We start from the raw sequence: 25,049 nt of genomic DNA on the forward strand, positions 1-25,049 counted from the left end.
GAAATCGAATTATCCATTTGTATTGTATTTTATCATCATTTATTTATTATTTTTTTTTTTTTTTGTGTTTCATTTTTTTTCGCGAGTAAAAATTATTGAAACAAAAACCATTTATTCACATCTATACATATATTTGTGTATCCTGGGTAGATATGAATATCAATACCTAAATATCTCGTTACATTAATTACAATAACAAAAAACAATCTGTCTTGTTTTAATGGTATATTGATTTATCAATTTGTTTTTTTTCGTGGCAAATGAATTAAATAATTTATTGTACGTTCATTTTTATAGTTTATGTGTATATATCATAGAAAAAAAAAAAATTGACATTTTAAAAAATTAACAATTTATGAAAGTAGATAAGATATATTGTTTAATTTTATGTTTAATTATGTTTATCTATAGTGATTGTGAAATATAGTAAATTATATCTCCAAGTGAATTATTATTATAATTTTTTTAAAAACAATAACGTTATGGTCACAAATTGAAAAATGATACGATCATAATGATGGGTTTTTGTGCTGTAGGTATTTTCACAGATAGAAAATTTTAGCATGAGCTCATCAGGAAAATAAAAGTAAAATGAATTTTGCCCAGTAACGCAGCAGTAGTGGCGGCCAAGTAACGACCAATTAGATAACAAAATGTCAAACAATAAAACCCGTCATGTTTATACCAATGCGAGGCAATATCAATTCGTTTACTCTGATGCGAGAGTCACAAAACCCTCTGAATATACAAACATCCAACAAACAAAACCTCAAATGTAATAAACTATTTGTTTGTGTGTTATATATGAATTTATATTTTATATATACGAATGAGAAATAAATAAAAAATATATATGTACAATGGTTTAGCCGGTTTTCGCGTGAAGGACTCGACACGTTGAGGTGAAGATCAGATAGAAATTTAAAGGATCATATAAAGTCGTACTGAAAAGATAAAACCCCAAACAATAATATTATACGCATTGATATTTATCTCTCCCTTGGCAATTTTTTTAAAACATTTTTTTTTTTCTTTTCATTTCTTTTTTTATACTTTAAACTTTTGAGTATAGGTTTTTTTTTTTATTTTTTAAATTGTGTACTCTATCACATTACTAAATCGGAGTGTCGTCGATATCTTGTGTTGGGTTTATAAGGGGAGGATTTTTAACAAAATAGTAAGTTGTATTAAAGCAGCGCATGATAAGGCCAACTGTATATATATTTGTGACTTAGTTGCGCGCTTGGTTGAAAATGTTTTAAGCGAAAAGGCAATCTGGACTACATTTACCCCCCTCAATACTATATATACTTTGACTATACATATGTACTGCATACATGTGTATATAGATATTGGTTTTTTAGATATGTGTATATAATTTAAATGGTATAATATGGGGATGAGAAAAACAGAGGTGTATAGTGTGTCACTGGAAGGTTGATGCTGGCTCAAGCTTGGGGATCAGAACGGTTAATTGGCATGACAGATAGAGGGTGCGAGAGAAGTTGTCGCTTAGTTACATTACGCCAACGATGAAACTGATATGAGATTTGTTCTCCCCTTTTATATATGTATATACTCATCTCTTAGGCATCACGCCTCATGTTGCCACATTTGTTCAAACATTTTTAAGTATATATAAACTGATTTATCAAATATAAGTTTTAATCAAGTAAAACGCATGTTTAAAAAATTAGCTTTTTTTTTTTTTTTTAACTTAGATTTATTATTAAAAAATTAACTTTAATTAGTTATTTTATTTTAAATATTTATCTTTGTAAAAATTAATTTTTAGATTGACTTTTTTAAATTTTTATGAGTAAATGCATCGCAGTAGATAATTTTTAAAATTGTCAGACAATTATAGAGGCTGATTTTGGCTACTCTCAAAAAAATTCCGGTGGTGGGACAAGCATTATTTTTTGCAATATAGAATAAACTGTATTTTCAAGATTTTATTTTTTTTAAATTTGTCAAGCTTCAACTACTTTCAAAAAAAAAAATTTCATTGTGGGCCATGCATTATTTATTCGCGCTTGTCAGTCTCGTAATTATAAAACGAAAAAAAAAAAAACGTTATAAAAATTAAAACGTTATAATATAATGAAATATTTATTAAATATAGTATTTATATATAGTTTTATGATTTTTGACACTGAATGATGAAACTCTAGTGGATGATTGTACACGCATAATTTAGTTGGCAATACACATATCGTTTACAGTTCTTCCCTTCTCCATAGATCACCCGACAATTTCCCCTTTTTCCTCAATATTTTTGTGCATATATACACACAGTAAAATTCCCTTCTCTCTCTCCCTTGGTCCCTCTCCGCTGACTTGTTATTAAATTAATCCTTCGTTTAGCCAAATTGATGCATTGATATCACAGAGCACTCATAACTCACAACGCCCTCGTTCTATCGCCCACTATACCACCCTCTTTACGGACTTGCTGTTTTCCATCCCCATGCTATTTTCCATTTCCCCCCCTGTAGCATCAACCTCCCTCTGTCATTCGTAACACGCCCTCTCGTACCAATTTCATGTGGTACAGTCTCGTTTTACAGTAAACTCTCTGCGCGCATGTTTATATCAATACGATCATTGAACCAGATTAAAGTCAAATATTTTTTTCGTTTAAATAAATAAAAAACAAATGTTTTTATTTTCAATAAATTCCTTTAAATATTGGCATTTGCAATTTCATATATATATTTTAAATATATTAGAGTCCAGTGTGTCATCAAATAATGTCAACGATTAGAAACCAATGTGGTCAAGTCTTCTATATATAAGTTTATCCTCTCTATTATCTTCAATGTTCTATATACTATAGTAATTGTCTCACTCTAACAATGTTTGTACGAGACAAATCGCCTTGGGACGCGGTGTTTTTGCGGTTTCTATTTCCCATTCTCGGACACATTGGCCGCCTGACAAACTGACCAGCGCGTGGCGCCGATTCTCTTTAACTTGTCCAAAAGGAAGAAAATAAAGTACAATAAAAAACAAGTTAAAGAGGAGGGCGAGTCAAAATAAATAAAATAAATAGAAAAAACAAAAAAAATATAGTAGTAGTAGAAACTGTTCTGGAGCCAGAATAAAAGACATTATCGGACAACTGTGGACAGACTACTGGCCATTTGTACACCAGACACACTCGTGAAAAAAAAAAAAAAAAACAAATGTCACATTTCCCGCCAATTGTTTTCAATTTACTTTGGTGAAAAATACTTGAAGAATGATTTTACATTTTTTTTTTTTTTCTCTTTTTCAAGTATGTCTTTTACTAGAAATTTTTTGACATATGGAAGTTGAATGGTTATTCTTTGTCTTGGTATTTTGGAGATATGCCAAAGTGGTATATATACGTAGTACATTAATATAGGTATAGAGATAGGTAAAGTATGGTAAATGTATATATAGTTGAGATAAAATTGCAAATAGTATATATGTATATGTATGATGAATGTTGAATGTCCAAGAGATAAAATTGAAATATAAAATCAGTTTAATATACATATATTATATAGCGAATTTGATTGAGTTTTTTAATATCTATATTCTTGTTGATATAACAAGATAACTTTGTTGTCATTTTCAATTGCTTTTGCTTTGGGTATAAAATACAAGATGAGGGTTATAATAATGTATAAAGTAATTAAGGACATCAGGCGACAGCGTGAGACGGTGGTGATAGTGGTGGCGGTGTGCGCGCGGTTTGGTTTGTTATACAAAATTGTGAAAATAAAGGACACAATGAAGAAGTAAGAGATAGAGTAAAACAATGTTGGCCTCTCGAGCATGCTCGGCATGGCGGACAGGTTGGGGAATGCGACATTTACATAGTAATTAAATCGCGGGAGCAAGTGGAACCTACTGGGGGAGATACTGCCGCTTCAAGCCATTACAGACGCATTAGATTGCGGTAAGCACTTGTTTATGGCATCCAACTGGAGTTTCTATCTACCTATACATGTATATATATATGTTGTATAAACTCACCCTTTCCATTATCCCTTCATAGCGTTACTCTACAAATGCGCTTTATACTCTGACTCGATTTCTGACTGGACACATTTTCATCAACCCATCTGACGGCAGCACATAATCATCAGTCAACCTAAAAAATAAAAAAAACAAAATAAAAAATTATAATAATCATAGCAATATTTAACACTATTATAACTATTTTTTTTTTCAATCATCATTATTGTCGTCATCATCCTTTTAATGATAAAAAAACAATTAAAAAAAAAATAAAATATTTTTATATCATATAATGCGTTTATCTATAATTAAATTCAAGTATTTATACAAGGATTTTATAGTTGTACTACAATATTATGAAAAATAAATTAAAATAAAAAAATAGATATGATATCATATAATATTCATAAAAATACTGTTTCTGTTTACATATGATTATACCAAGTATAGTCATATCATATATGTTTTTTTATAAATTTATGTCATCAAAGGAGTCGCTCGGCGGCATATGTGTAATAGTGTTTTTTTATTTTATTTTTTTGATATGAAAAATATAGGCTCAAGCAATAATTTGTTCAGTTACCTATATATAGGGAAGAAAATCCCAGGTTTTATTTCAAATACCGACCACATTGACTAACTTATCTAATCTAATTTAAATGCGAAGAGGGCTGAGAAAGCGCGCACGAGCATAAATGGTCTTCATGTGTATTCTCAGTAACACCCAACTCAAGTACACTCTCATACATGCATACATTTATTCAGTATAACACAAGGTTAAAATGAGCAAGTGTAGAGAAAAAGTATATACCAGAAAATAAGGGGCAGTAGGAGAAAGAGGAGGAAAGAGGGTTAGTTTGCGGGCTGCTGTATATAAGGGTATATAAAAAGATGGTACAAGAGAGAGAAATGATAACAAAATGGATGAAAGAGGGTAAAATGAGGTATCCAATGGGATAAAATGAAGAAATAGAGAACAAGAGAAAATGACAGGAGAGTGAGAGAACGATGGTGGGTAAAAAGCTCTACAACGACGTTTAGAAAGAGAAAAAGTGGAAGCTTTTGAAGTCTTCTGGTTGTGCGGTAATATGGTGGAAAGAGTAAACGAAAAGAGGAGCTACATTTTGAGATGAGGAGGATGGCTAGGAGGGTATAATAGGAAGAACACGATCTCATGAATGGGCGGGGTAAAGTTTAACGCGAATTGAGGGGAAACAAAGTGTATGGAACAGTATTGTGTGCAAGTGTAGAGTGTAAAGCAAGTCATTTACCCCACTCAACTATACTTTACTCACTTACTCATATAATTCTATTTCTCTCTTTCTCTTTTTTTTTTTTTTTTTCTTCTCTTGACCCCCTTTGCCCCTCATTTCTCCTTTTTTCTTCAGCAACCAACCAACCAACCAAGCAACCAACCATCCTCCTTTTTTTTTGACTCTATATATATTCGCAATATATACATACATATATAATCTACGTACAAACCGCTGTGTAACGTACAAAATTGAGTGCTGAATCCTGGATTACATCCTAGCAGAGTGAAACAGAGAATTGGTTTGGATACTGATACAAAGGTACTTGTATTAGTATGTACTTATTTTATACAATGAAATTTCTACAACTATATATTTTATATATATAAATATGGTTGTGATACTGCACCATCACACCGTCTACGTTATTTTTTTCTATGCTGTCGAGTTGCCATTTATATAATATCAAACGTGTATACATGCACGCGAGAAACAGAAACAATAGTGACTGTAAATTTCCATCGCATTTTACTACCTCGCGAACAATGTTCTTGCTCATTTCTTGCAACTCTTGGTCTCTAAAATATCTCATTTCTCAATGTATATATATGGCTTTTGAGAATGAGGGTTAGTATAAGAGGGTCGGTGGTGGTGGAAGAATGAGAGACAGACACTCTTGAATAATATCACGGCAATCCTACTATATATAGCAGCAACTTCTTCCTTGCTCAATTTGTAAGTGAAACATAAATCAGTCTGTTCGTTTTCACGTTGTCTCACTTTATTTTTGCATTACTATCTAGTCTAAATATGTATATATATTTTTCAACTATTTTTATTATGACATTTTGTATGATTTTGAATGGTAAAATTTAAGTAAATGATAAAAATAAAAAATATATATATTTATACTTTGATTTTTTTTTTATCTTATAAATAGAATGTCATAAAAAAAATAGTACGTATATATTTTTATGTTTTTTGTTTTTTGTATATTTTCAACAACAATAAGCTGAAACTAGAAAACAACAAATGAAAATTTAACATGGAGTTTGTATATATATTTGCATGCGGTGGACTTTGTGGCGGCCATTTCAATGCGACAACATACATATACATATTTACATTTTTATTAAAAAACATTCGCGATATTTCAACGACATTCTCACAGAGATAACGGATGCGAGATGACGGAACATTCAATTATCTTGGTAATCCTACAATTATAGCCATCAGATTTACTAGACAAAACAAGAGAGAGAAAGACTGTAAGCACGGTAAAGTGTAAAAGACAAGTCTTCTATGTGTATGTACACAAACATCAGTGTCTCTTCTTCGTTGCTACCAGTTGTCTCTTCAACCCCCCTGGTAAAACAACAACCATGTTTTTATTTGTCCTCAATCTTATTCCATCTCTTATATACCACTCACCCCATGACCACAAGTCTTTTCTCGTCATGAGCAATTCAAGTCAAGTGAAATTCTCTTTTTTCCCTTTATTTTTATATTATATATTTCCAACAATATTTGAAAACTCGAAGAATGGATATATTCGTAACAATGGAATAAATTTTATTTTTCTTATTTATTTGTAAATTTATTTTTCATACAAAATAAAATATAATAAAAAAAATAACAAGTCATGAATTTAAATCAAAATAAAATTTTCATTCAAATTAAATTGTATATAAATTTTTAAATAAAAATTTTAATCAGTAATTTTAATTAAATAATTATTAAATGAAATTTCAATTTACCAAATATTGTTTAAATTGATCATCATATATAATTTATCAAACAATAATTTTGTGTTTAATAATACTCAGATTATTTATTTTTTTTATTTTTCCATAATTATGTCAATCAAATAATCGATATATTAAAATTAATTAATTATCAAAAGACCAATACATTTAATGTGTATTCGAGCTGAGAGTCAAATGCACAGTTTACTCGACGCAAATGTTTGCAAAACAGTAAACACACCATTGTCGTATCAAGCATTGATCCATATTGATGCTATGACAATATAACACAAATTTATTGCCTCTGTTTATTCCGCATTATTATCTTTTTTTATTATCCAATATATATGTTTTTTTAAATCTAAAAATTTCAACAATGATTATACGTGGCTTTACGAAGATCAACTTGTTATGAAAAATTGATAAAAATAAATTAAAAAAATAAAATAAATAATTAAGTGAAAATATATGATAATGTCTTTTTATATTTATTTTTTTTTTTTTACGATTCGAACATGATAAATATGATCGTTTGTAGTATTAACAGAAGGATACAAACATGGGTGGTTCGTTTATGTGTATATCCAACATATTTGATCCTTCTTTGAAATTGTTAAGGACAACCCCCTCTACCCTATCAAAAAAAGGAAAAAAAAGGGGGAGGACTTGGTATATTTATTTTTTATTTTTTTAGCAGGGTTATCGAGAATGCTTAAATATTATTGCCAGAGAAAAGCACGGATTATTAATGCTCAGTCGACAGGTCGTAAAAGGGCGCGATGAAAAAAAAAAAAAAAAAAATTATCTGTATATATATTTTATATAAAATCATAATATGAAAAAAAAAAAAAAAATTGCCTAGATGATAATACTGACTAAAATATATATCATTCGCGTATTTATACAAGTCAGTATGTATATATTATATACACAAGCACATTTGCAGTTTGTGACACACACAACACTGTGCAGAATGGAAGCGAGAAAAAGACCAACAAAAATTGTAGGGAGACATTTGAGGGTTGGTCCAAAGGGACGCTTATTAAATTAGTACTCAGTTACCTAATGCTAAATGCTCATCCCCAGTTTTTTTTTTTTTTCTTTTACTTTGCCATTTTTATCTCATTCAATCATTATGATTATTAATTTTTTTTTACTTGATATTTTTTTCTCATTTAAAAAATTTCCTCGCTTAATTTAACAGTAGTTTTATATATACACTATACAGTCTGTTACGATCATCGTCATTGGATTAAAAATTTTTAATATTGTAAAAGATAATATATCATGAAAAAAAAATTTATAAATCAACTAAATTTTTTTTTTTTTGTTTTTAAATTAATATAATTTAATTTCAATATAATAAAATAATGAAAAATAATATTTTCTTGGTAATATTAATAAATTGACCATACGGTCATGGATATCAATGCAAATAAAAATCCATATCGGTTTTGACACATATGCTCCACGGTATGAGCCATGATTGTGATCCTTTTTTTTTTTTTTTTCATCATACACGCACTTGAATATAATATAAATAATACAACTGCATATGTGGCTTATGAACGGATTACTGTTGCGGTGTCACAAGAGGGGTCACCCGAAAGCCAAAAAGCTCATCTCAGTATTACAGCCACCCGGTTACTTTTTTTTTTCCCTATTTCTCCCCATCCAACCCCTTACTCATTGTTTTTTTTTTTTTTTTTCTTCTAAAATTTCTCGTCTTATTTATTTCGTTATAATTTATTTTTTTTAATATTCTATAAATGCAAAACTTGCTGCAGAATGATTAACTACTTGCCTTGAATTTTCAACTCATTAAATAGTAAACACAATGTCAAATAAATTTAATATATTTACAGGTGTGAGTGAGTGGCAAAATAAAAAGCAAAATAAAAAATAAATAAAAGGTCTATATGTAGAATACAATTATTTAAAAAATTATAATAAAAAAAAAAAAAAAATGATAATAAATATAAATGTATGTATATAAAGAGATACCTAATATTTATTTTTGAGTGTAACGATGGTAGCCTAGTATTTTGTTATAAACACAATGATGAATTTTAAGGATATATATAAAAAAAAAATAAAGTGGGAGAAAGTGAGTGACTGAATAGTTGACAGTATGTGTATTTGTACAATACCCTTGCTATTATTCTCATAGGTTATTATAACTGCATGGCCAAGCATCAAAAAATCATCCGTTGTATATAATATCAATGGATATAAGTATATGTGAATCGAAGGGCGACACCTATACAGTTGACCTGTGCCGCCTAATTTGACGTCGGGGCCCATTTAACAATAGATGTGAAAAAATAAAATTAAAAAAAAAAAAAAAGCCCCATAGTCACAAATTTGTGTAGGCACGCTTGAAAGATCAATGGTATAAATGTCGTTTTTTTCTATTATTTGTTGCTTTTATTTTTTTTTTTTTTTCATAAATCTGTAAAATATCTATAATACAGAGCAAAAATCTTTAAACGACTTGACTTTTATTTCGTGACATAAAATGTTAAGTCGACAGGATATGACACATCAAGGATCCATCGTTTTGAACATAAAACGATAAAAGCGGATTTTTGCTTTATTGTTAGCATATCATTTGTAAATATATATATACTTTTATTTTAAAAATAAAATATAGATATATTTATAGCGAGCTGCAGAAAAAATGAGAATATATTTTTTATTTTTGGCTTGATTTTTTGTTTTTTTTTTTTTTGCGTAGATTTTTTACCAATTCGAGGTTTGAATGGTGAAATGGAAATGAAGGTAGAGAAATGAAAAAATAGTGTATAACGACAGGATCGATGAGGACGAGACACGAGTATCGTCAGCTTGAAGAGATTAGTCGCATCTGCTGGCGCCCAAACATTATACACACACGTATATATGAAGGATACATTGCAAGGCACACACATATATATATAATATATTTTTATGCATATAAAAAAAAAATAGAAAAAAAAAAAGCTAAATAGATACATATGTGCGATTGAATAATATGCGATAGTGTAAAATATCAACCACAATAATGATGTCGAATTTCTGTACACGTACTTGTTCGATCGATCATCTACTAGTTATTATTTAAGCCGCAACGTGACGTCATTAATATATCGTTAGGACGAAGCAAAGGAACAATGACTATGGTGTGCTGACAATGATGCATCGATTGCCACAATCTTTTACCAATTTTTATCATTTTTTTTTCCCACACTGTATTTTTTATTTTTTTTAACTTTTGAATAGCCCAACTGTGTATGGATATCTAGTTTGATTTTTATTTTTTTTAACATATATGTTTAAAAAATGTCAATCAAATTGAAGTGTATATATAAACTGTTTAATCGTTTCATTTAGCATGGCTATTGAGTCTCAGCACCGGGCAATTTGTTGAGGGCATGACAACAGTTCGGGAATCCAGTGATATTTCCCAACGAGGGAGTTCACCGCCCGTGCCACTTCTCTTTACTTATTATTTTCATTTTCTATGTATACATAGTTAACATATAACCATCGTTTCTCATCACTCGGTTTAGCATTGGGTACACTCAATAGGCCTCGTATAATGCTCCAGTGCACACCGAGTCATGATAGGACCCAGGAGGGCTTTATAGCAGGAAAAAGAAGAAGCCAAAGAATGAAGAAGAAAAAAAAAAAAGAAAGAACTAAATTCTAAAACGAATGAATGTGAAAAAATAACCGAGTTCTACATATTATAATTTATAAGCCACATCTGTCACATTGGCTTCTTTAAATTGCAAAGACAAGATTTCAAAAAAAAAAAAAAAAAGAAAATTTATCTAAAGCACAATATGTGCTCTTGAAAATTTCCAATCTTATTACCATTAAATTTTCACCACCAAAAAATAAATAGTCAATCCTAAATAGTATATATATATATTTTTTTTTTTTTTAGTTTTTTCATTTATCAAATTTTATATCATCATCAATATGATAAAAATTAATATCAAATGGGCCATTTGGTGATCCTTATAATTGAGACAAATTATAGCGAATCGAATGGAATATCCATAGAATTGAATCCCCAAAGAATGCTTCCAGTATATAACACACATACTGAGTAATAATATAATATCCCTTACATTTGAATTCAAGAGAAAGAGAAAGAGAAAAAAAAAAATCATACAAGGGTAAATTAACACGTATGTGTTAGCATCAGGGGGGGAGGATGAGAGTGCTAAAGAGAGGTTTTTTTGCTTTTTTAATTCAGAGAATATTATATGTGTGATAGTAGACTTGCACAGTGCGAATTATTCACGGACGAGTAACTGCATACCTAATCCATTTGGTAGCTGTTTTTATATGGGACTGAAGGAAAAAAAAGTCACATCAATGCGGCCAGACAAGCCCGGTGTTTGCCTTCAATTTGATCACACATCTATTTTATGTAACGCATCCAAAAGACTGCAGACACAAACTAACACATATATCACCCTCATTGGGGACAAAATTCTTTACCTGCCAACTCGTCGTTAATAAAGTTTGATGTTGCGGAAAATTAGGTCTCAATTACACCCAAGCCTCATTATTGTCCTTTCTTTATTGTTGCTTTTTTTTTTTTTTTTTAATTTTTTTTCATTCTGTCAATTTGCTTTTTATTTTCCCCTCGCGAATGACTTTTACCCAAAATATACGCACATCAACGCCATAATTTTTTCAACAGCATATAATATAAAGAATCAGAAAATGAAAGATAAATGAATAGGAGGAAAAAAAAATAAAAAAATAAAATTATACTCAACTAATATACTTTATATCCCCCCTTGTTCAATAGAAAAATTATTCGCAAATCAGACACGCTTGCAGACAAGGCGACTGATGCATTCAATCACAGTGTAATATTGAATTTAATGTATAATAAAATTGTCACAAATTTATATATGTATTTGTCATTTCAATAAATGGATATAATATGCATAACAGCAGAGACTAATCAATTTTCCTGATTGTCTTTGTCTCTATTCAAACATTATGAAAATAAATAAAATAAATAAATGTCCATCTGTGATGGTGACATAATAGCTATGTATATATTTTTTCACTCAATAGATATATATTTATGTAAAAATGTTTTTGTCAAGGTGAACATTAAACCTACGCATAAAAAGATGATCTAATGGGATGCTGTATGAGTAGTTCAAAATCGAGAAAATATACTTGAATTTTATATATGTGTGTGTGGGTTGAGGTAATGTTGGTTTGTCTGGTCTGCTAAAGAGTAAAGAGTCCAGTAGTAAAGGTAAATTTAAGTCGGACATTCTAGTATATACTTGTGTATTACAATTTTATATGGGTGTGTGAATATAGTGGTGTGATGGTAGATTTTCAGCGCACGGCCAGGCGTCTCTCTTGTTTTATTCAGTCGGGATCATAAATTACGAGTTTAAACACACAATGAAAGACGCTTAACAAGAAGCTAACGCGAGATTGAGAGGCCACGCCCAATCGCCAAAAGCAACTTCCGGTATAACGATAGTCGTGGCTCCAATCCGAGTCAAGGCCACGCCCAATATGTTGAATAAGTAAGGGAAGTAACTGGTAAATATATATATGTTATTTTCCCCCTTGATATGCGCATGATATTTACCAGGCACGAGCATACAAACACATACACAGAGAAATACACAGTTATATATTCGATGGACCCAAAAGATTTTCTTCCCCTCTATAATATCAAGCTATACAGTGTCTGATGAACGATTCACCTATTGGATACCACCAACAAACGAGTGAGACAGATTTTGTTTGACTTTATACATATATATACTACTGATGTAGCGGGGGTGATTGCTTTAACGCCATCAAGGATGCATCTCAGTCAACCAGTTTCAGTCTTCAGTGTCGTGCAGCATCGTTTACATGCATCATTTGGCTCTGAATAAAATTATATAAATATAATACGAAATTGATTTTCAAATTTCAATATTATTCATTTACTTGTGTTACCAAAGTTTTTTTTTTTTTTAACGTTAAATTAATTTAATTATTAAATTTAATAAATGTAAAATAAAAAAAAAAAAAACTAAGCATCACTAATAGTGTTTATCAACAAGTGATTAACGTGCTTCAAGTGTGTTCATCAACAATTGGATTATAAATTTTTTTTTTTGTTGCTATTTTTTATAATTTTGTTTGTTTGTTTATTTATTTTTTTTTTCTTGTTATTTAAATTGATTTTATTTCTCATGCAAATATAAAAATATTACTGAGTGACAATTGTTTAAAAGTTGAGTGACATTAATTTAAATAAGGATTTTAATTATTATGCACGTATCGAAATGGTTTGCTCCGTGACTAGCGCCGAGGACCTCCGTGACAACGGTGTGATAGAGGCATCACGTTTACAGGATACGCCGCCACAAATTGTCGTTGCCACGAGAGATCGTACAAGTTTAATTGACGGAATGTCATCATTAAGTGACGCACACCGTCGGAACGGTCATATTGATAGTGGTGATAGAAGTTCATCAGCTGGTTCATCATTAGGTTCATGTTCACCACCTCCAGCATCAAGTCATTCACCACCACCACCAAGACCACCATGGTTACATGATTTTCATGCAGCAGCATCACCTCATGTATTACAATTTTTAAATTTAAGTGCTGGTGCTGGTGGTATGCTTGGTAGTCAACCACTTGCAGCATTACACTCAATGGCCGAAAGAAGTCATCATCATCAACAACAACAACAACAACTTCATCATCAACAACAACAACAAGCACAGGCACAAGCACAACAACAGCAACAACAACAACAACAATTACAAAGACAACAACAAGCAGCTGTTCATTTACAAAGTGGACAAATTTCAACACCACCACAAGGACAATCATCACCAACTGGTAGTGGTAAACACAGTCCAGCAACTTCAATAACTTCCGTCGGTAGTAATCCACATGGTATTGATACAATATTATCAAGACCAGCTGCTACACATCCACAAGTTCCAGTAACAGCAGCTCATGCTTTATCATCAACACCAACTCATCCATCACATCTTACTGCTCCAAGATATGCAATGCATGCTGGATTTACTGGGTCTGCTGGTAAGTCATCATTTTTTATTCTCATAAATATATCTCTTTTCTCTTTGTTGATCATCATTAAAATGAAAAAATATATTTGTATATATAGCCAGCTCAGATGATATTTCTTTATATTCTTTCTTTGATAAATATAAATAAAAAAAAATAACGTTGAAAGATATTCACTTGATGATTAATGGATTCTTTTTAATATTTTTAGGTTTAGGACAATTCCAGCAAAGAACAGAGGCTCGTCATCCCGCAGTCTACTGGCCAGGTCTTCAAGGACTTGTCAGTGATCCTTTAGCATGGCGAGCTCGATTACATTCGTGTAAGTTTTTTTTTTTTTCAAATATTAATTCAGATAACTATATAAAATTTCAAGATTAATATTTTATTCGAAACAAAATAATCAGTGTTTTACAAGTATATATACTTGTAAAAACTTTTAGGCAACTAATAAAACCGCATTTAAATTTCCATTGAGCTTTGTATATATATATATGGCAACACGTGACACACTCCCACGAATTTTAGTAAAACTGCTGTTGCTGATATTTTGCACCCTTCAAAAATCATAGATCAAATAACCCGACGGTGTGCCACATGTGGCAGAATGTTGTATAAGAAACAAAAGATAAAGGTGGACTTTACAAACCCTACCCCTTGACTAAGTGTGCGTGACCACTGAGGGTGATTTAAATCATCTTGATATGTTATAGATTTATTTCTCTTGTAAATTAATAAAACCAAAATACCGACGGATAAATACATGTTGACATTTAAAAAAAATTCATGTTTAGATTTATCAAAAAAAAAAAAATATTATAGAAATATTATTTAATTTGATTGAATAGTTGTCAAATATAATTATGATAAATTTGTTGAAATATACTGGTATACTTTGAATTTAATTGACATGTCATAAAATTAGAAAAAAAAAATACAACAATAAAATTTGTATTATGAAATTCAATCCATCAAAAATGCCTGATCTAATAAAAGCACTAGGTCGAAAGGTTTTTCTAAAAGTTGCACACGTGTCTTTATACATATATATCATAGCTATATATCATCTGCATATAAATTTATATATATTTATGTTTATACCTAATATATATACCAATAGATAATATTTCTAGCACCAAAGTAACTCATCGTCAATAGGTTTGTATGAGTCTCATGAGGCCAATACAATCACCACGGGAGCAACTCAGTTGCTATTTATGCCTTTCTATACTCTCAAATCTACTCGATAAAAATTTTCTATATAAGCCCTAAACGGGTCCAGGACATTGGCTCAACATAGTACAACCATTCGCATGATCTTTGTGCTTTTGCCTTTCAATCGTATACATATATCGTTTTCATCCATTGCCTTTTCCAACAGGGTGATGTTATGGCCTCGACTTGCTGACGCGACTTGTCGATTTAATTTGGCGACTTACACACACACACACATTCAATATTAACCCCCCGATAAATATATTTTTGTTTTTGTACACTTGTACATAATATAATATACACAAGAGAATACAATCACTTTCATTCGCCATTGTCTATCAATAAACTCATGAAAACAATATCCACGATTTGGAGACAACATACTGAACACAGTATATTTTTTTTCTTTTTTTTTTTTTTTCATATATATATAGATAAGGATATAATGCATGGATATAAGGGTGGATAAAATTTTGGTATACGAGTAGAATGTGGTAAGCAGCTCGTTATAACCCTTTCCGCCAACTGGCTATTATTGCCTCGTTCTGTATTCTGTTACAAATTGCTTTATTAAATTAAAGTCCCACAGGTCATATATATATATGCAGTATAGTAAACGTATATGGAAATACAATTTTACATGTGAAATACTTTTACCAGAAAGTTTGCTTGGACAAACTTATATACCCCACCCTTAATTATACTCAACATGTTTTACTCTTAATTACCGATGACCATTGTGGATTAATACCGTATTTTAGCTCGTTTATAATTATAACAAGCTGGATAAAATTTATATGTGTATACGGATCATTATTGTTGAAGTTGGATTTTCCAATTCATACTAATGGGCTTTGTAATAGTCACTCTGAAGGTGTGTTTGACTGGCTTCAATATTATACGCGCATATATATTTTATTGTAAATCCTTTAAATTACACAAGTGTATTTATAGTTAATGAGTATAAATTTTCAAACCACAAAATTATATATATAGTTCATTTTGGTGAATACATAATGACTAGTAGATTTGAAAATAAATTATCAAAAAGATATAGAATGATTATTTTAGGGTGCATCACGATTCATCAAAGCTCTTTAAATTGTTTTTTAAAAAAATTCATTCACAATAGTTTGATTAATAAATAATCTTGCATATATAACGACGTGATTAAAATATAAAAATTAAAAAAAATTAAAACACGGATAAAAATAATAATGTGTATGTTTTTTTTCATTTCTTATTCTACTGTGTATATATTCAAAGGAACAAGTGTTTCCTGGGTATATTACGTTTGGCCGCAAATAATTTAGCACTTGTGTAAGAGCGTTACAAGGATTTTATTAACGCGCTATTGTAGAGTCTTGTTTTTACTTGGCCACTCTCAAGCTTAATCCCAAGCACCAACCTCTCTTTTATCGTATACTTTCTCTTGTGCTTTTGTTGTATATATATTCTATACTATTATATACCAACCCTCTTGTGCACAAATGCCAGCTGAACGTAATTACACTTTTTTTTAATTAGCACATCTACATGGCTAAGGATAATTATTTGTCTCATAACACCGTCGGGCATCGTGATTTTTTCATGATTCTTTTTGTTAATTTTTTTCTATTTTTTTTTTTATTCATAAACTTCAAATATTACATACTTTTTTAAATCTCATTTTTGTATATTATTCAAGTATATTCCTATTATAAAAAAGACAATCGGTCTTAAATTTTATTTTTTACTTTCTTTATCGTTAAAAAAAAAAAATAATAATAACTTCTCTCAAGAAAACACGTCAGTAGATAGTTTAAAAATTTTTAGAGCAAATAAAGACAGACTTTAACTATTTTCAAAAAAAAAATTCTTGTCATGGGCCAAGTATTATTTATGGCAAAAAAAAAAAAAATGATAATCAGATTTAATAATGAAGAATATATAAACTTTTTGTTTTCAGTGTCACAACAGCTGGGATGTCAACAAGCAATGAGTGGGGCAGCTGGTGGTGCTGGTAGTGACCACGATAGTGGCAAGAAGAAACACACAAGGCCGACATTTAGTGGACAGCAAATATTTGCACTTGAAAAAACATTTGAACAGACAAAATATCTTGCTGGACCAGAACGAGCTAAACTGGCATATGCATTAGGAATGTCAGAGTCACAAGTTAAGGTAAGCATCATGAAAATAATTCAATAAAATTTTATTCAAAATATTTTTCTTATTTTCATATTGATTTGATAAATAAAAATATATTAATAAATATCCAATTTTTATGTGATAACTGTGCGCGCGGCTTTTCATTGACCAAACACATATACAGAATTTTCGCACGACTGTTTATTCGTATACAATTTCAAAGCCCTTGCCTCAAAACCACCTACCAACTCTCAACTCAACCGCGGGATTCCGTGTTGCGCTGTCATTGGCTCATACAATTGCCGCCATATTTACATTTTTATTGAAAGCTATAAGTCTAGGATCGGTGAGTGATGCGGTGAGATATATAGGGGATGAGCTAACGGATGCGCGACAGGCCACTGTATCTTGGTCTTATTATTATTTTCAACATCGAATAAAGCTTTCAATATATACACACACAAACCCTAGCTATATATATTAAATGTATTTTTCATCTATACATATAGATATATTTTTTTATTTTGAGCTTTTATCATTGAGAAATAAAAAATAAGTCAATGATGAGTTGAACAGAGACAAAAAAAATATAAGGGTATAGAAAGAAATCCAAGAGATACTGGAAACGAGGGTTGGCATTCAATTACCTTGGATATTCTTGAGAAAAGTATACGATTCACTTTGTACGTATATAAAGCATCGTTCACACGACTGAGATTGCCCGACTCAAGTATATATATAAAAAAATAAAAAAAACTCTTTCATGGCGTCCATCTTCAACTTCACTCACTCTCCCTCTCTCTACACCTTTCTAATATATATCATATTTTTTTTTTTTTGTTTTATTTTTATCTTTATTGTTATATGTACATATATATCCTTCTCGTTTTCATTTCAATATAAAATTTGTAAATCTATATTGTATATAAAAAAAAAAACAAGATAATATTATTTTTTATTTTATCTTTTTCACTTTTTTTCTTGTAAATATAATAGATCAATATAACAAAAAAAAAAAAAAAAAACAATTTCTATCTATAGTCTGTCATACTTGAAATAATAATATTAATATATGAAAAAAAATAAAAGTCACGAAACTATAGTGTTGTCATCACTTGTGTATAAATAATTTAATAAAAAGACGCCAATAAGTTATAGAGTGAAAATTATGTAGCAGATTGAAATAGAAAGAAAAAAAAAAATAAAGTAAATGAATGATCAGTATGTAATAGGGCTCATCGCCTGTACGGATCATTAACGACCAATCTCAAATTCAAAAGTCACATGTATATATGTATATAAACTCTCAACAAGCCACCCTATTTAGTGAGTTTAATGCAAAGTAAAGAGCCATTTAGAGGGAGTGTTAAAAATTCGTGACAAGCCATGCTGAACATGCATAAATGACCAACTCATGATACAATATATAAAATACAAAAACAAAGACTGCAAAAAAGATGAGACAGGAAAATGGGAGGAGGGAGGGTGTTGTATATACAAGGGGGATGAAAGGCACACAGTTGTTTACGTCGGAGTAATCTGCTCGTCGACGTAAACCAATATCGATGACGTCAATTAGTACAAGCACGTCTGTCACACCTTTATACATATAGCAAGTATTTTTCATATTGTTTTTCACAACATTCATACTTTATCAGTCTCTCTTTCTTTTGTTTTAGTTCTCTCCCAAACCTCTTGTTCTAGCTTCATATACAAATAGCCACATACAAAGTATATAACTTCACTCATCCTCTATCACCCTCGCATGTATCATCATAGTGGTATATACACATTCAGCAATGGCATATAGTGTGGCGTGATAAATCACGCCAGCAGGCGGTGGTCCCTTCATTCACCGTCCCACACACTACACCGCATATTCCCTTGTATTTTCAGAATGAGAATAAAATATAAATATAAGCAAACGCGCACACAAAAGTTTTATACTCAATTCAAAAATGTATTTCACTGAATCTTTTGAAATATATATTTTTTTATTTTTGGAAAAATAAAAAATTTGTCTTTTTTTTTTAGTTTTGTCTGAATTATATTTACATTTTATTTTTTATTTATATAAATTTCTCAATTATTAGGAAAAACATTGTCTGTATAGATTTTTTTTTTTTATTCTAGCAAAAATGTAATATTTTTTTATTTTATGAATTTTATTGTCAGGGGAAAGTCTGACAAGTTTGAATGTATATAAGGCATAAAAAAAAAATTCACTTTTCGAAATAAAAGTGTGATATTGAAGGGATAACACGAATCGGTGAAGCCATTTGATCTCGGAAACGGTTCGATAGTCTGGAGTATTTTTTTTTTTCTTGTAAAAATACAGGGTAAAGTGGTAGTACAAGTGAGAAAGGATATTCTTGAGAAGCCGTTTTTTATGCACGTTGGTTTACTGGTGGATAAATTTTGGGACGAGGGTGTAAGAGAGTGGAAACATATCGATATGGGGCGCCGCCACGAGAACTGAATACAGAGGATCATATTATCGCCCAACTACTATACCTTCTGTCATTCACCTGCGCACACATATTCAATTCATCTTATATTTTGCCATACATTTATCATCAAAATATATACCAAAACTTTTTTTTCTTCACTCAAATTGTTATATATGTTTGAAGAAAAAAAAAAATTTTTTTATTGAATTTTATTCACAATGCGATAGTTTAAATAATACTGAATATATGGCTCCATTTAACATTGAATACGAGAATTTTATCCTTCATAATTCTTACATTATATAGTAAAGAGAAAAAAAATTGTATTATTGACGAATAGCAGGTTTACATGTATGAAAGATTAAAATAAAATAAAAGACTTTACATTCGTTATCGAATAAACGCAGGGAATACTTGATGTGGTAATCTATCGAGAGTTTTGTTTGGTGAGAAAAATTTATGATCATGTGCGATGAAATCTGGCAGTATTTGAATATAAAAAAAAAAAAAACTGGAATCACAATGTCAAACGACGTGGAAAAAGCTTTAAAAACCCAATAGCATCAGAGTGTCATTCACGGGTCATCAGTCTCCATAACCAATTCTTCATATCTGCATCACACTCTTTTTTTTTGTAAATTTTAGTAGAAAAAAAAAAAACGAATAAAATTGTAGAAATATATTTTATGACATTGGGATAAAAATACAAAATCCGAATATCTTTCAAGAGTTTATTTTTCAATATGAGATATCGATGTACTCGTAAATAATAAATATAAAATAAACTATCGGTATGCGTCTGCATTTATTTGTACACACATTGACCACAATTTAAATGAAATATAATTTTTAAAAATTACAAGGTGTAGCTTTACAAATTTACTGATGAATTTCTTGAGAAATTAATTTTAAAAAAATAGAAAATACTATTTATATTTTTTCACGATAAAATGCTTGATCTACGATGGAAATTTTTTTTATAGAACAGTCTGAGTCTATTTCTATTTGCTCTACAAATTTTACAAATATCTACTGATGGATTTCCTTCGGAGAAATTAAAAAAAAAAATTGCATTTGATAAAAATAATAATTCCATTTAAAATAAAAAAATGCAACGACTGATAACAAAAATGGTATATGTATGATAAATGTCACGACTATCAATTGGGATCAGATTGTTATCTTGGTTGCGGCTCGATTCAAAAGCGACAAGAAATATAGATGAGGGGAAAGCTTTTACAAAACAAAAAAAAAAAAAAAACAAAGGATTGTATTTGAAACATGCAATCGAAAATACAAATCGTGCTAAAGGTTTCGCGGTTTTATACTAGGATTTTAGACCACACAATGTTATGCAGGCTTAGATAATCTTGATTTAATAAATCTAACAGTTGTGCAGGTTTGTTTTTTTTTCGAAACAATACTAGGATAAAGTTGAGGGTGGGGTATTACTCTGTGACAGACTATAGGGGGATACAACATATACACAAAACTATTTATATATCTATATTGAAACAAACGAGTATACCCTTAGGCGAAAAACAGCGCAACGCGTGCGTAACTAATACGCAGTATTGGAAAAAATAGAAAAAATAAAAAAAAAAACCGCACATTTAATCTCGAATGTTGGGGGTGACATTGGCCGCTGAATCGAATTTATTTTTTTATATATTTTTTTTCATGTTCAACCATGATCAATACAATTTCACTTTATGTTTCAATGATGACACATGAAAAACTCATGATTTATTGCTGCAGTATGTGTGTCCCAAAAAATAATGAAATTATTAATATATTTTTTCTTTTTCTATTTTCTTCAGGATGTATATAATTTTCGAAATATACATATAGTTATGAAAAAAAAAAAATCATATTATGTTCATTTTCACTCCCCCAAAATCCCAAATTTTATTTCTTTTAACCCGCAGAGATTTGCGGTTTAGCTAGCTAATAACATCTAGCTTGATATATCGAGTTTGCCGGTTGGCTATACTATATATTTCGAAACGTGAAACACATTGTATCGCAACTTATTATTTCACAACAATTCATGTATCCGTAACAAAATACACACACATATACACTAGACCATATTATACTTCTTTGTATGAGCAAGCAAGTGAGAAAACACCGGTGTAATACAGCAACCAATAATAACCCAGCTATATCACATGCCAAGTTGGTGAAAATCCGACAAAATTTATTACTCTGTTGAGTGTTTTTTTCTGACCAATACGACTCATTAACCCAAATTGATATAATAATAAAAATAATTTTAAATAAATAAAAATATTACAATAAAAAAAAAGCTTGTTAAATATAAAAAACAAACAACAGCTCATATACAAATAGTGTAAAATAAATCATCAGAGTATTTGGAAAAAAAAAAAAAATTATCTAGATTGATGAGGCGTGTTGAAAGTTGGATGGATATAAACAATTTGACAACGTCGAGATTATATTATTTTTTTTTTTTATATGTTAGCTTGAAAAGTGTTGTAAATAGATATAGTTGATATGGGTGGGATTTAAAAATATAAGGATAAAAAAGTCATTACTTTTATAAATTTGTTTGTTAGCACAAAGTACTGGCAAAGCATCTACAACTCTTTTTTTTTTTTTTAATAATTTTATTTTTTTTCTCCAACCTCTATACTACCATGATCATCCCTTTTTTCCTCAACTCACCGAGTGTTTTAATTTTCATCCGAGCAGCTATTAACTTTTACGAGTAGCCGTTTACTTTTTAATCCGTTTAGCTCTCGACGAGCTTGATGCTTATGTCTTTAATTTAACCTCTTGGTTTGTAAGGAGATGTGGAAGATGGTGTACACAAGGCGGTTGAGAAAAAAAACCTCGACCAAAACAATATATAAAAAAAAAAAAATATATACGGGGATGAAAAATAAATGACTTTATGTATATAATATACTGATGCAATATATAAAAATAAAAAAAGGGAAACTAGCCACAGTAGTGTCAGCCATCATCAAGAATATCATTGCAAGAATTATTAAATGAGGTGGTTTGTCAGTGTGCAATCGGTAAAGTCAAAAACTCGCTCCTTCTGTATATTTATATATAAAGCAACAAAATATATATATACAAACATTCACGACATTCACTGGGTAAATATAAACTCCCTTGATGCCCGTTACGTTAATTAAATACATTGTTGTGGGGACACCGAGACTTCTAGTATGTATTTTGTGCTTCATGACTACACCCGCAACGATGAGAATCTACCCTCTGTTATACATATAAATACATACTACATTTTCATCACTCAATTACCTTTAAATTTTCTTTTTACTTTTATCGTTTAATTAATTTACAAAAAAAAAAAAATAAATAAATAAATAAATAATATAACATAATTACAAATGAAAAACTCTCATTATTAATGAGTCATTAAATAATTTTAATTTATTTGTATTATTGCAGGTTTGGTTTCAAAATAGACGAACAAAGTGGCGAAAAAAGCATGCTGCAGAAATGGCAACAGCTAAAAGACGACAAGAAGAAGTTGAGGGTGTTTCTGCTGAAACAGAGGATGGTTGTAGTGATGGTGAGACTGAAGCGACTGGTGATACAGCCGCGAAAAGGCTGAGACGTGAACTCGAGCAACAGTATGGACCGTGAGGAAAGATGAGACACGGGGGTGGAAGGCGTGGCTATGGACTATAGGGGCGGATACAATTTTATAGGGGTGCAAAAAAAGTATAAGCATCCAACAAGGGAAAGAAAACATACATCCAAAAATCGTGGAACACAAGACAATGTCGAACAAACGACTCATTTTTGTTATTTTTTTTTTTTTCTGTTTTTCTAATTTATTTATTTATTTATTTTTCTATTTCATTGTTGTACCCTTTTTATTTATAGATATATTTTTTTTTTTTTGTTTATCACGACATTGAAGGGACAGAGAATCGATGACGATTCTTGTACTTTTATAGCTCCCCAAAAATATCTGCAATTGTTTTTTTTTTGAACGAAAAATAAATAAATGAATAAAAAGAAATGAAAAAAAAATAAAATAATAATAATAACGTTTGATTTTGGTGATTCTGTGCGTTTTATAAAATCAGTGCAATATTATTCTTCTCCCTCCATAAAACTTGACATCATTGCATTACAATTTTGAACAATTTTGTAGTTGAAATAATGAAATGAAAAAAGTTTGGAGGTCAGTGTGTGAAAATTATTATAAAATAAACGCTATAACAATAACGTTTAATAATTTTTTGTTTACCAAAAAAAAAAAAAAACAAAGACAAAGAAAATTTAAATAAAAAAAAAAGCACAGAAAAGAAAAAAAAAAAAAAAAAGACACTTGTATATTCTGTAGATAATGATAACCGTGATTGTGATATTTGGCGTTTTAAATGCAAGATAAAAATAATAAAAAAATAAAAAAAACTTCGATGTAAGTAGAAGTAGGAATAGCGTAATTTATAAGCATACTATATATTAATGATCTCGGGAAAGAATTAAAAAAACAATATAATTAAATTATAGAAATAAATTTAACATTTTAAATATTGTAAAAGAGACTTGAAAAATAATGATTCTTAAATTTCTTGATTTTGTTTGTTTGTATTTTAATTTGTATAATTTTATTTTTCTCGTTATATCGACAATAATATAGCGAGAGTGTTTTTGGATATAGCTGAGAAGTCTCCTCATGCAGAGTATTTAAAAAAATTTAAAATAAAAAAAAATCCAAGTATTAAAAATTAAACGAAAAAAAAAAAAAAAAAAAAAAGTTAAGGGCTATAAACTCAATTATTTATATTATTCACATGTACATAGCAATAATGGGTATAACCGCTGGTCGAGTGTAGCGACAATCTGTATAAATAAAATTAAAAAATAAAAAAAAATAAAAAAAAAAAAAAAACAAAGGAGGAATAATTAAAAATTTAAATTAATAAAATTATATAAATAAATGAATAAACAAACAGAAAGAAAAAGAAATAATAAAAATAATACATTGTATAAATTATACATAAATGTTACTCATCGCTTGTGTATTATATCTCTGATTTAATAAATGGCATGATATCCTGCAAACATCTATCAGCTTATATTATATATATTATTTTTTTTACCCCTCATTTCCTAACAATCCTAACCCATCAAGAATTTTTTTTCCAGTAAAAAAAAATAGATAAATAAATATAATAAAA

General features: G+C 29.7%; 1 protein-coding gene across 1 annotated transcript; it reads left to right on the forward strand.

The window, feature by feature from the left end:
- Positions 1 to 12,857: 12,857 nt before the first annotated feature.
- Positions 12,858 to 24,528, forward strand: LOC122848674 (homeobox protein Nkx-6.1-like). The gene is made up of 4 exons (XM_044146907.1): positions 12,858 to 14,074; positions 14,274 to 14,384; positions 17,226 to 17,440; positions 23,302 to 24,528. The coding sequence occupies exons 1-4, from the start codon at positions 13,306 to 13,308 to the stop codon at positions 23,497 to 23,499; spliced, it is 1,293 nt and encodes a 430-aa protein (XP_044002842.1). The 5' UTR covers positions 12,858 to 13,305; the 3' UTR covers positions 23,500 to 24,528.
- The last annotated feature ends 521 nt before the right edge of the window (positions 24,529 to 25,049 follow it).

The sequence above is a fragment of the Aphidius gifuensis genome, linkage group LG2, assembly GCF_014905175.1.
Source record: "Aphidius gifuensis isolate YNYX2018 linkage group LG2, ASM1490517v1, whole genome shotgun sequence".
In the NCBI taxonomy this organism is placed as follows: Eukaryota; Metazoa; Arthropoda; class Insecta; order Hymenoptera; family Braconidae; genus Aphidius; species Aphidius gifuensis.

Bases quoted from the DNA above. Each gene is read 5' to 3' on its own strand.
- LOC122848674 (XM_044146907.1), top strand. From the start codon at position 13,306: ATGGTTTGCTCCGTGACTAGCGCCGAGGACCTCCGTGACAACGGTGTG. The intron at 14,385-17,225 runs GTAAGTTTTTTT...TTTTGTTTTCAG, and splicing joins GCGAGCTCGATTACATTCGT to TGTCACAACAGCTGGGATGT. The intron at 17,441-23,301 runs GTAAGCATCATG...GTATTATTGCAG, and splicing joins TGTCAGAGTCACAAGTTAAG to GTTTGGTTTCAAAATAGACG.